General features: G+C 34.2%; 1 protein-coding gene across 1 annotated transcript in view; it reads left to right on the forward strand.

The window, feature by feature from the left end:
• The window catches only part of NRCAM (neuronal cell adhesion molecule), a 334,348-nt gene that overhangs the window by 140,739 nt on the left and 180,554 nt on the right, over positions 1-13,055 (forward strand). The window contains exons 4-5 of the mRNA XM_053716724.1: positions 4,550-4,655; positions 11,790-11,986. Of these exons, the coding sequence (XP_053572699.1) occupies positions 4,550-4,655; positions 11,790-11,986 (303 nt within the window). The remainder of the gene's footprint in view (positions 1-4,549; positions 4,656-11,789; positions 11,987-13,055) is intronic.

Here is a 13,055-nt window from a genome sequence, read left to right on the forward strand (position 1 = left end):
TGCTCCACATGATTAGCTTGATTGATTGATTTGGTTTTCATCTGAAATAAGAGCATTGCATGGCTACTCATTTAATTTTCCAATAGTGTACCCTTCTCTTTAGGACAATTAAAGGTCACATTTATTGCTTTTTTTCTAATCTTTAAGGTTACTTGAAAATTATGAATTAACTTTAGTGCATCACCTAAGTCATAAGAAAAGAACACACTTTTATGAAAAAGTCAATTCAATTTTAAATAGATTTCATTGGCATATGCACATATGCTATGTGGGACTAGTGCAGTGATGGCGAGCCTTGGCACTCCCGATGTTTCAGATCTACATTTCCCATGATGCCCAACTGGACTTTAGAGGGCCTAAGCATTATGGGTAATGTAGTTCTGATAGTATTTCATGTAGTAGTGAAAGACAGCACCTTATTCTGTCTGGGGCACAGGAAAGGGTTAGCCAAACCCCAATATCAAATCCAAAAAAGTAATTTTCTAGCCTCCATTAAAATTTAAAAGACCTTTATTGTTTCCTTGCAGGGTCCATCATACAAACAACGTTTCAAACCATAACTTGACATGATTAAGAACCAAGTTATGGTTTGAAACGTTGTTTGTATGATGGACCCTGCAAGGAAACAATAAAGGTCTTTTAAATTTTACTGCAGGCTGGAAAATTACTTTTTTGGATTTAATGTAGTTCTGAAACATCTGGAGTGCCACGGTTCACCATCACTGGACTAGAGGATCAGGATAAAACACCAGAGAGTTGACATTGCATCAGTGAAGACTTACTTTGTGTCATATAAACCACTCCTGGCTATGAGAAGGTGTAGTGTTTAATGCTGATGCACAGACCACTAACAGCATTCAGCATTGCACCAGCAGCTCTTGTGAACTGCTGGTGTAACGCCGCCCCCTGCAGATTCGCGGCCAATCGGCCGCTATCAGGGGGTGTCAATCAACCCGATCGTATTCGATCGGGTTGATTTCACACAATCTCTGTCCGCCTCCTCAGAGCAGACGGACAGGTTATGGAGCAGCGGTCTTTAGACCGCTGCTTCATAACTGGTGTTTCTGGCGAGTCTGAAGGCTCGCCATAAACACGGCCCTTAAAGCTCTATACGGAGCTTGATAAATGGGCCCCAGAGACTCACAAAAACACACAATCACAAGCGCACACACATATTGGCACATAGACACACAATCACTGACACAAACAAGCGCACACACATATTGGCACATAGACACACAATCACTGACACAAACAAGCGCACACACATATTGGCACATAGACACACAATCACTGACACAAACAAGCGCACACACATATTGGCACATAGACACACAATGACAGACACATAGACACACAAAGACAGACACATAGACACACACATATTATGAGTGATAACGACAAATGTATTTTTTTTATACTAACCAACAATTTTCTTACATCTCTGTTTACTTTTACTTCTGCTGATTCTCTTGTGGGGGAAAAAGCAAAACTTCTAGAACAATGTAAGTTTCTGTGAACAGTTTGCAATTGGAAATATAGCATCTGTGTGCTTTGTAGTGCCTTTTATAATGGCTTTAAAGAGTTTGGAGTTCTATATATATATTTTGTTTGCTGTGGTTAATTGCTTTCTGCATGGTTTTTATGTTTTTTTTCTTTATAACTTTTTTATCCTTTGTTTTTTGTTAAAGATTTTTAGTTAGAAAAAAATTATATTCCTACTTTATTTGAATGTGAATAATTGGTATAAACATAACTAATGTTTCGTTAAAAAATACCTTTCAATAAATAATTCTTGTCCAGACAGTGCACTTTTAACTATATTTGTTAGTAATATGCTAAACTGCACCCTAGTTCATTAGAGCATGTGATTGTAAGACTAGTGGCCCTGGACTTCTATGTGTTTATCTGAGCTCTGCAGTGTTTAAACATGTAGGTCCCAATGATCAAAAATTCACCTCTGTGGAAAGCAATCACACAAAATCTCTGGCATGTTTTAGACCTCATATTGTAATATAGGACTCTTTACCTCACATACAGAGTCATGAATATTGATATAACCATGTCTCAAGCTAAAATTTGTGTTTCTAAAATTCTTTGAGGGACCTCGCTGTACTAATGAGATTTCTTAGATCATTTCGCCTAAGAGGAGAGCTTTAGATGATTTAACCTGTATGAATTAGAGCATGTCAATTTTTCTGACTTTAATGGCCCTTTAATCCTTTTTCACTCTAAGAATAATCACTTTAACATACAAGCAAGTGTAAAGATACTAAAATATAATCATTTCATTTCAACATTTTGAGGTTTAAAGGAACATCATGCTCTAGATTGTTAGAATATGTCATTTTTTGTTCTTCACTCGCCAGTAGCAACAAGCCTTGCAGCTTCCAAACCAATTGGCTCACTTGCTGTTTCCTGTTTGGACTAGCAGCTCTCTCTCTCAAGCAGAAATGTATCTATGTTTTTAACCCCTTTACATGGGCTTAACACAAAAAAAATCATACATAGTAGTGCAAAAATGACATGCTATAATGAATTAGACTGTATAGTTTTTGTACTACAATGTCCCTTTAAAGGGACACTGAACCCAATTTCTTTTCTTTCATGATTCAGATAGAGCAATTTAAACAACTTTCTAATTTACTCCTAATATCAATTTTTCTTCATTCTCTTGCTATCTTTATTTGAAAAGCAAGAATGTAAGTTTAGAAGCCGGCCCATTTTTGGTTCACAACCTGGGTTGTGCTTGCTGATTGGCTGGCTCCTTAGCTTAGATGCCTTCTTTATCAAATAAAGATAGCAATAGAACAAAGAAAATTTGATAAATAGGAGTGAATTAGAAAGTTGCTTAAAATTGCATGCTCTATCTGAATCATGAAAGAAAAAAATTGGGTTTAGTATCCCTTTAAGTTTAAGATTAAAGGGTTATTAAATTAATGTTATTGTATCTGCATCAGTTAATATTAGTGTTATATCTGCGTCATCACTGCTTTGCAAAATATTTACATTCAATTATTAAATACTTTCATTTTGTTATAAAAATGTAATTTGATTTGTAGTCAAGAGACACACCCCTTGTAAAGCCTGTTGAGTAATATTTACATTATCCCCTGTGCATTCCTCAGAATGCTGTTCATCGTCTCTCGGGATAGTTGTCAAACGACAGTTTTCAAATTTAAATTACATAAAAATATTGATAGTTCATTTCCTTTTAATAAAAACAATGTGGGTCAGAATAAATCATGAAGTGGCACTTTCAAACCCTATTGCTGTTTAAAAAAATAATCTCCCAAATTAATCCGATACTGAATTTCTATTGTCGATTTTTTTTAGATAGCTTAATTTATTTTAGTTTTCTTTACATTAAAGGGACATTAAACACTAAACAAATGCTAGATAGAATGATGCATTCAAAGAAAAGATAAGTCTGAGAATAACATGTAGATGTATTGTTTAAGTTTCATGAGCTATTTAGACAAAACAAATATAACGTTTTACTGTTTATAAAACAAAGGGGGCTACCATGTTGTAACATAGGTTACCTTCTCTGCTGTGGCCAATTAGGGACAGTTATAAATAGGTCACTAGAGTGTGCAGCCAATGGCTGTGTGGAATATAACAGTGTTCTACACTTCCATTTCTAGCAGAAACTGAAAAGCTCACAATTTCAGAATGGAATTACAGTAAAAGGGGACAAAGTTAATAATGAAAGTGTATTGCAGATCTTGTATATACTATATATATATATATATATATATATATATATATAATTAATTTATCATTTTATGTTACCATCTCAAAGTGTTTAATGCCCCTTTAAGAAACAAGTTTATAGATGCTAGAGTTTAACCTTGTCATAGTTGTGGAATGTTTAATTAAACTTCTTAAAGGGACACTGAACACAATTTTTTTTCTATCGTGATTCAGATAGAGCATGCATTTTTAAACAACTTTCTAATTTACTCCTATTATCAAATTATTTTCATTCTCTTAATATCTTTATTTGAAATGCAAGAATGTAAGTTTAGATGCCGGCCCATTTTTGGTGAACACACTTGTGTTGTTCTTGCTGATTGGTGGGTAAATTCACCTACCAATAAACAAGTGCTTTCCATGGTTCTGAACCAAAAAAATAGCTTAGATGCCTTCTTTTTCAAATAAAGAAAGCAAGAGAATGAAGAAAAATTGATAATAGGAGTAAATTAGAAAGTTGTTTAAAATTGCATGCTCTATCTGAATCACGAAAGAAAAAATTTGGGTTCAGTGTAATGTTCACTGCATTGACTTTCAATATAGTTGAAGTTCTTTTCTAGTGCTCTCAATTATTTTGTACAATATCTAACATAGAAAGTGCATGTTGATAAGATTTTGCCTTTCTCTTTACTCCTTTTTTTATGCAATTGATTTGGCTTTCTAGTTTTAAGTTTTTGCTTTGTTTTACCTGCAGTAAATTTAAGATCTACCAGAAGGAAACAGTATGTTGATACCTTGATGAATCATTATCTTGACTGATTATCATTATTTCCTGTTCTGTTTCATAACACAGTACCACAGCCTCCAACCATTACTCAACAGTCACCGAAAAACTATATAGTGGATCCACGAGAGAATATAGTAATTCAATGCGAAGCAAAAGGAAAACCTCCTCCAAGGTAGACCATTTTTATTTATAATTTCAGCAAAATATAGCCGTATGCCTTGATTGATTAGATCAAATATGTTTAAACAAATCCAAATAAATCATTCTTTCATCTCATGTTAAAAATTCACTTTTATTGATGACTCTTAAAAAGAACAAACAGTTCATAGGTGACGTGGCTTAAAAATGCTCCTCAGTCTTGTTAGATAAGTCTGACCTCGGCAGAAACACAGAGGAAATATACTTTTCCTTTTAAATTATTTCACTGGATCAAGTGTAACATCTTATGTGGCTGGGACACTGTGAATTGATGTTGTTTTAAAATATGCCATAGTATTTTGTATTTTAATATTCCTTTCAGTGTACCGTCTATAACTCTGGAGTGTATAGACACAGATTTCACATATGACAGATATGAAGGGATGTTTCTCCAACATAGGTGTGTCCGGTCCACGGCGTCATCCTTACTTGTGGGATATTCTCTTCCCCAACAGGAAATGGCAAAGAGCCCAGCAAAGCTGGTCACATGATCCCTCCTAGGCTCCGCCTACCCCAGTCATTCTCTTTGCCGTTGTACAGGCAACATCTCCACGGAGATGGCTTAGAGTTTTTTAGTGTTTAACTGTAGTTTTTATTATTCAATCAAGAGTTTGTTATTTTAAAATAGTGCTGGTATGTACTATTTACTCAGAAACAGAAAAGAGATGAAGATTTCTGTTTGTATGAGGAAAATGATTTTAGCACCGTAACTAAAATCCATGGCTGTTCCACACAGGACTGTTGAGAGCAATTAACTTCAGTTGGGGGAACAGTGTGCAGTCTCTTACTGCTTGAGGTATGACACATTCTAACAAGACGATGTAATGCTGGAAGCTGTCATTTTCCCTATGGGATCCGGTAAGCCATGTTTATTAAGATAGTAAATAAGGGCTTCACAAGGGCTTATTAAGACTGTAGACTTTTTCTGGGCTAAATCGATTCATTATTAACACATATTTAGCCTTGAGGAATCATTTATTCTGGGTATTTTGATATGATTATATCGGCAGGCACTGTTTTAGACACCTTATTCTTTAGGGGCTTTCCCTAATCATAGTCAGAGCCTCATTTTCGCGCCGGTATGGCGCACTTGTTTTTGAGGACAGCATGGCATGCAGCTGCATGTGTGTGGAGCTCTGATACATAGAAAAGTCTTTCTGAAGGCATCATTTGGTATCGTATTCCCCTTTGGGCTTGGTTGGGTCTCAGCAAAGCAGATTCCAGGGACTGTAAAGGGGTTAAATATAAAAACGGCTCCGGTTCCGTTATTTTAAGGGTTAAAGCTTCCAAATTTGGTGTGCAATACTTTTAAGGCTTTAAGACACTGTGGTGAAATTTTGGTGAATTTTGAACAATTCCTTCATACTTTTTCGCAATTGCAGTAATAAAGTGTGTTTAGTTTAAAATTTAAAGTTATTATCTTGGAAAGTTTTGTTTTTGGTTGCAATTTCTTCTGCTAGAAGAGTTTCAGAATTATCTGCTCTGCAGTGTTCTTCTCCTTATCTGGTGTTCCATGCAGATAAGGTGGTTTTGCGTACTAAACCTGGTTTTCTTCCAAAAGTTGTTTCTAACAAAAACATTAACCAGGAGATAGTTGTGCCTTCTTTGTGTCCTAATCCAGTTTCAAAGAAGGAACGTTTGTTGCACAACTTGGATGTAGTTCGTGCTCTCAAATTTTACTTAGCAGCTACTAAGGATTTCAGACAAACTTTGTCTTTGTTTGTTGTTTATTCTGGTAAACGGAGAGGTCAAAAAGCAACTTCTACCTCTCTCTCCTTCTGGATTAAAAGCATTATCCGATTGGCTTATGAGACTGCCGGACGGCAGCCTCCTGAAAGAATCACAGCTCACTCCACTAGGGCTGTGGCTTCCACATGGGCCTTCAAGAACGAGGCTTCTGTTGATCAGATATGTAAGGCAGCGACTTGGTCTTCACTGCACACTTTTTCTAAATTTTACAAATTTGATACTTTTGCTTCTTCTGAGGCTATTTTTGGGAGAAAGGTTTTGCAAGCCGTGGTGCCTTCCATTTAGGTGACCTGATTTGCTCCCTCCCTTCATCCGTGTCCTAAAGCTTTGGTATTGGTTCCCACAAGTAAGGATGACGCCGTGGACCGGACACACCTATGTTGGAGAAAACAGAATTTATGTTTACCTGATAAATTACTTTCTCCAACGGTGTGTCCGGTCCACGGCCCGCCCTGGTTTTTTTAATCAGGTCTGATAATTTATTTTCTTTAACTACAGTCACCACGGTAACATATGGTTTCTCCTATGCAAATATTCCTCCTTAACGTCGGTCGAATGACTGGGGTAGGCGGAGCCTAGGAGGGATCATGTGACCAGCTTTGCTGGGCTCTTTGCCATTTCCTGTTGGGGAAGAGAATATCCCACAAGTAAGGATGACGCCGTGGACCGGACACACCGTTGGAGAAAGTAATTTATCAGGTAAACATAAATTCTGTTTTTAATGAAAACCGGGACACATTTTAGTTTTGTATGGAAGCATTTTCTTTGCAATACACATATATAAGCCTGAATGCTTCTAGTGAAAGCTGTCATTGTTTCATTGATAAATTCTAATGCACACTGGTTAAATGAAGCATACATCTCTATGCACGGCGCACCTAAATTCAAATGTGAGAGACAGGATGCTCAGATGGAAATGACACATATTGCATGATTGATGGCACAAATTGATCATCACTGATAAGATACACATCATTGCCAACTCTCTAAGCAGTGATGCTGTCTAAATGCACGTGCAAGGAGCATGCTCAGTATGCCCCTACACAATAAATTTATTACCAAAAGAGTGAAACTTTTTAAAGTTTTTTTTTCGTTTACTCCAGGCTGATGCAAAATTCTCCTATTTAAAATTTTTATGCCCTGAAGTGCCTTAAACCATTTTTTTTATTATAGAGTTTGTCTCAGCATTGTTGTGTGGGCGCATGCCTCTTTTTGTTAGGGAATGTGTTGACGGTGGTACTTTCTGTCCATTATTAGCAAGCATGACAATTTGGATGATGACACATCTTCCTTAAATTGGGAGATGGCACGTTGCAATAATTTATGCAAATTTCTCTGTTTATTTTATTTTATTAAGTTCTTACTGATTTTAAATTATGGTCCTCATTAATGTTAATATAATTGCACCTTTCACAGTCTCTGTATAATCTGTTTACGTGGAAGGAGTCATTAAAGCTCTGTCTCATCCCCCAAACCTCTGTCACAACTGGAAGACATTAGCTTCCTATCTTCTGCATAGGTTAACCCTTCCATGCTCTCTTCCTATATTTCCCAGGACTTCTTATGTACATCTTATCTCCTCATTCCCCGTCTAAACCCACCTCCTCTATTCCCACAGCGGCATATAACTCCTAGCAGCATGAATGCAGGATTATATCATCTGGCGGGCACACACAGAAGCTCACTTTCAGTACAACAGGTGCTAGCAGTAGCGGAGCTAAGCATTACGCACCTTGTTGCTGACCTGGCCTAGCTAGCTCTAGTCTTCTCAAATGTACACAGTAAGATTGTTAGTGTGGAAAAGTTACATGATAATATAATTAAGTGGAAGCAATGTAATATTTAAGATTAAGGCTAGTTTATCATGGAATAATGTTGTAGTTTACACACATTAATGTAAAAAGACCATTTTTATTCTTAACATCAGTTTGAGGTAGTTCGCATTATTGTTAGCTATAGATTTTGAGCTATGCACTATATTGTCTCTCAAACTAGAACAACATCAGGCCTCAAATACATTTTATACTGAAAGACAATAGAGAGCTATCCTTTGTACAACTAGTAAGCAAATACATCATCATACAGCAGGTGGAACCTGTAGATACTTTTCATATAGCATTATTTTTCATGTATGTAAACTGACACACTGGGCTCCATTTATTAAGAGCTAAAAATATTTTCTACTTTCTTCACCAAACCCATAAACAGTTTAAAATATAAAGACTGGGGTATGAAATAACAAACAGAATTTATTCATCATAAAGTTCAGTTTAACTTGTACAGAGTAACCGCTAAAATGTATTATATATATATATATATATATATATAAAAATATATATGTAATATATTTTATGTATGTATGTATATATATATATATATATATATATATATATATACACACATACATACAGTGTATGTAATATATTTTATGTATGTATGTATATATATATATATATATATATACACACATACATACAGTGTATGTAATATATTTTATGTATGTATGTATATATATATATATATATATATATATATATATATATACACACATACATACAGTGTATGTAATATATTTTATGTATGTATGTATATATATATATATATATATATATACACACATACATACAGTGTATGTAATATATTTTATGTATGTATGTATATATACATATTCATATATATATATATATATATATATATATATATATATATATATATACACACATACATACAGTGTATGTAATATATTTTATGTATGTATATATATATATATATATATATATATATATATATACACACATACATACAGTGTATGTAATATATTTTATGTATAGATATATATATATATATATATATATATATATATATATATATATATACACACATACATACAGTGTATGTAATATATTTTAGACCATTTAATTTCACAATTTAGCAGAAATACAGAAATTTCACAGTAACACAAGGTGTTGTGCCACACTATATTATATTTAATCCAGTAGAATGTGTCAAATCTCTACTTCTACACAGTTTGTAGAATTTTACTTCTGTTTAGTGTCATAGCCTATGGCAATGCCTTAAAGGGCCATGATACCCACATTTTTTCTTTCATGATTTAGAAAGAGAATTAATTTTTAAACATATTTCTAATTTACTTCTATTATCTAATTTGTTTTATTCTCTTGATATTCAATGCTGAAAAGCATATCTAGATATGCTCAGTAGCTGCTGATTGGTTGCTGCACATAGAAGCCTCATGTGATTGGCTCACCCATGTGCATTGCTTTTTCTTCAAATAAGGATATCTAAAAAATTAAGCAAAATAAATAATAGAAGTAAATTGTAATGTTATTTAAATTTGTATGTTCTATCTGAATCATGAAAGAAAGATTTTGGGTTTAGTGGCCCTTTAAGCTAATATCTGACCAGTTTCTGAACTTGCCCAAAGAATATAAAGTCATTCAACTTATTCATGTGTTTACTGCATGACATGAATTCACCCCTTGATAAAAGTCTTTACATTCATTGATGGTGGTGGACTTGACAATTATATACTAATATTCTGAAGGTCATACAGTTCATTACCTCTGCTGGTTTTAGTCTTCTCATAGAAATATTGTGATGCCATATAAATGTTATGGTCACATTGTTTGTGATATTTAAGTAAAAAAATATTTTTCTCTGACAGCAAATATAAATCATAAGATTAAGTCTGAGCGGATTATAAGCAGCACCGGAAACCCAAGATGACTTTATAACATCTGTAACTAACCAAACTAATTGAGGGTTTGACAAAATTATTTAAAATTTAGGAGCCAGCTACACTCTTTATGAGTACACGAATACACTAATCTAATTTTAAAAGTTAGGAGTGACGTGAACATGTTGTGGTGACTTATAGCTGTTCTGTACTAAACCATTGCATATCGTTTATACTGTATGGTTATATCTGAATGTACTTCCTACATTTGCTATAAAACAAACATATTCACAGACTGTATATTTATATCTCATTCCCTGTTTTGACAGATTTTTTTTCGTTCTTTATATGAATATTTCTTTCTCACCCTGATTTGCACTGCATTGGACCTATGCACACAAGACAGTTGAATTGTTCTGCTATTTGTATGTCTGTTCCAGAGTCTATATGTATATTGCTCTCTGCCTACCAGCCTTGGCTTTTTATTCCTGTGTTAGTATCTTCTTGGAAGTCTGTCACCAACACACAAACACAGCATTTTCTTTCTGACTGTAATTTATTATTTTGAACTAGTGCTAGGGAAAAAGACAGAGGGACCTCTTCTTGATAGATCTATGACTGGGCATTTGTTTTCTCATGCATGGAAAATGTATTAAGACAGAAAACTGTTGTCTTCCCCTTTCCTTGCCTCACAAAATGTATTTTCACATGCATGCAGGGCTAACACTGTAATTGGCCCAAGCAGGACCATGAGACCCAAGCGAGATTTAACAGGGGTGTCTAATATGGATAGCGTATTGTTTTTAAGAGATATTAATCTTTCGCAATGATTATTAGCATGCACTTATGTGAAATTTCACACTGCTAAACTAATGTGAACTAATTGTGATTGGATTTAAATTGAAATGGATGGATAGTTTAGAGGCATCATTTCATTATTGGACCAAGGCAGCGCAATGTCTTAATTCGGCCCTTCTTGCACATAACCCACTATCCCTATTCAAGTGAAAAACAGCATTTACATTTGATAATGAGAAATATGCAGAACAAATTTAATAATGTCTGGGATTTATATGTAAGAATAAATAAACTAGTGTTTGCTAAACTGTGTTCTATTAAATCCTAATATTCTGCTGTGTTTGATTTAGGTTGCCCTTGGAACTGGCCAGGTTTCGTTTTGTGAATAACAATAAGAGCAATAAGGCATCTAGCAGCTCATAAATAGCTTTGGGAAAGGATTTTCAAGTGTAAAGTCAAGAAAGAGTAAATTCAGAATCCTGGAGAGGATTCATGGTTTATTTGGTTGCTGTTTTGTAGACCATATAATATTTTGTCCTAAAAGGCTCCTTACATGAATTTCTTTAGGAAACAAAGATATAAGCCTACACAATTTAGATGTGAAAAAGATAGACTAGATGTGATTTATAAATTTGTCTTGTCATCAAAGCCTATACTAATAAACATTAAAAAAATCAATAGTGAGGTAAGTTATTATTTGTGCTTATGAATGTGTATTCTGTATATATGGTATTCCATGCACTTTTGTAGCTTGGTTTCTAATACTTTTTTTTTAAAAGTGATATAAATAAGTTTGTAACAGTTCTGGATTTTTATATCCCAGGATAAATATTTTTTTTAAAAAATTGATTCTTTAATTGGTAGCTTCTCATGGACACGCAACGGCACCCATTTTGACATAGATAAGGAACCACGGGTAACTATGAAACCCAACTCAGGAACACTTATGATAAATATCATGGATGGGGGAAAGGCAGAAGCATACGAAGGGGAATATCAGTGCACTGCCAGAAATGACCGAGGGACTGCACTATCCAACAATATTGTCGTCCGCCAGACCAGTAAGTAATGTAATTGTCTTGGAACACAAAACATAGGTACAGTGTCCAATATGACAAGTTCATTATGCTATATTTGTATTAATTTATTTATTTATTTCTGCAGATCATGTTTTGTTGCACAATTGTTTTTTTTCTTTGTTCCTTTTTAAATGTACAAGATGAGCTAAACTGTTAAAGTTTAAATGCTGCCTAAAATATCCATTATCACCGCTAAATGTTCTGCTTAATTATCTTGCTTTTCTTTTCTTTTGGTTAAAGACATCTTAAAAATCATCCAAGCCATCTTGTTAGAAGGTAACAGAGTCCTCAAATGCTGCATGAAAGTATGGACTTTCCCTCAAACATTCCTCTGTGTGGGACCCCAGATAACACCTTGCACATTACTCTTTTCTACAATCTCCACATTGAGATTGTAGGCCCCTATAATAGTAACCCTGGGTAATGTATAACATGTAGCACCAAAGTACATGTGATCATTTTTTTAATTTAAATTAGTAATGACAATGATAAACATCATTGCACACGGACAAATTTGATCTTATACTAAAATTCTCAAGTTGATAAACCAATTAAGTTAAAAAGCTTGAATAAGGGTCATTGATTGCATGTCATACACATAACATCATTTTTAAGTTTATATATTACCCATTGTTTTGCTTCCATGATCAAAATAGTTTGAGTTCAATAGATCTTTCATCATGACATTTAATTCCTTGATTTTTTTCCTTTAATTTCAAACCACATATATATCCTTGTTGTCTTATCTTGAACCACATGTAATTCAATATATAATGCAATGTGACTTTGTGTAGTTGAATATAGTCATACAATGTTCTTAGAAAGTTGTGTTTTTATTAGCCAGCTCCATTTTCATATGCTGTATACAGCATAGCATATTAATTTGAGGTCTATTTCACTGCATTTCTTAATTTAAAGGGATACTAAACCCATTTTTTTTTCTTTCATGATTCAGATAGAGCATGCAATTTTAAGCAACTTTCTAATTTACTCCTATTATATAGGAACTGGACCATTTTAGGTTCAGCACCTGGGTAGTGCTTGCTGATTG

This window comes from Bombina bombina, chromosome 6 (genome assembly GCF_027579735.1).
Source record: "Bombina bombina isolate aBomBom1 chromosome 6, aBomBom1.pri, whole genome shotgun sequence".
NCBI lineage: Eukaryota > Metazoa > Chordata > Amphibia > Anura > Bombinatoridae > Bombina > Bombina bombina.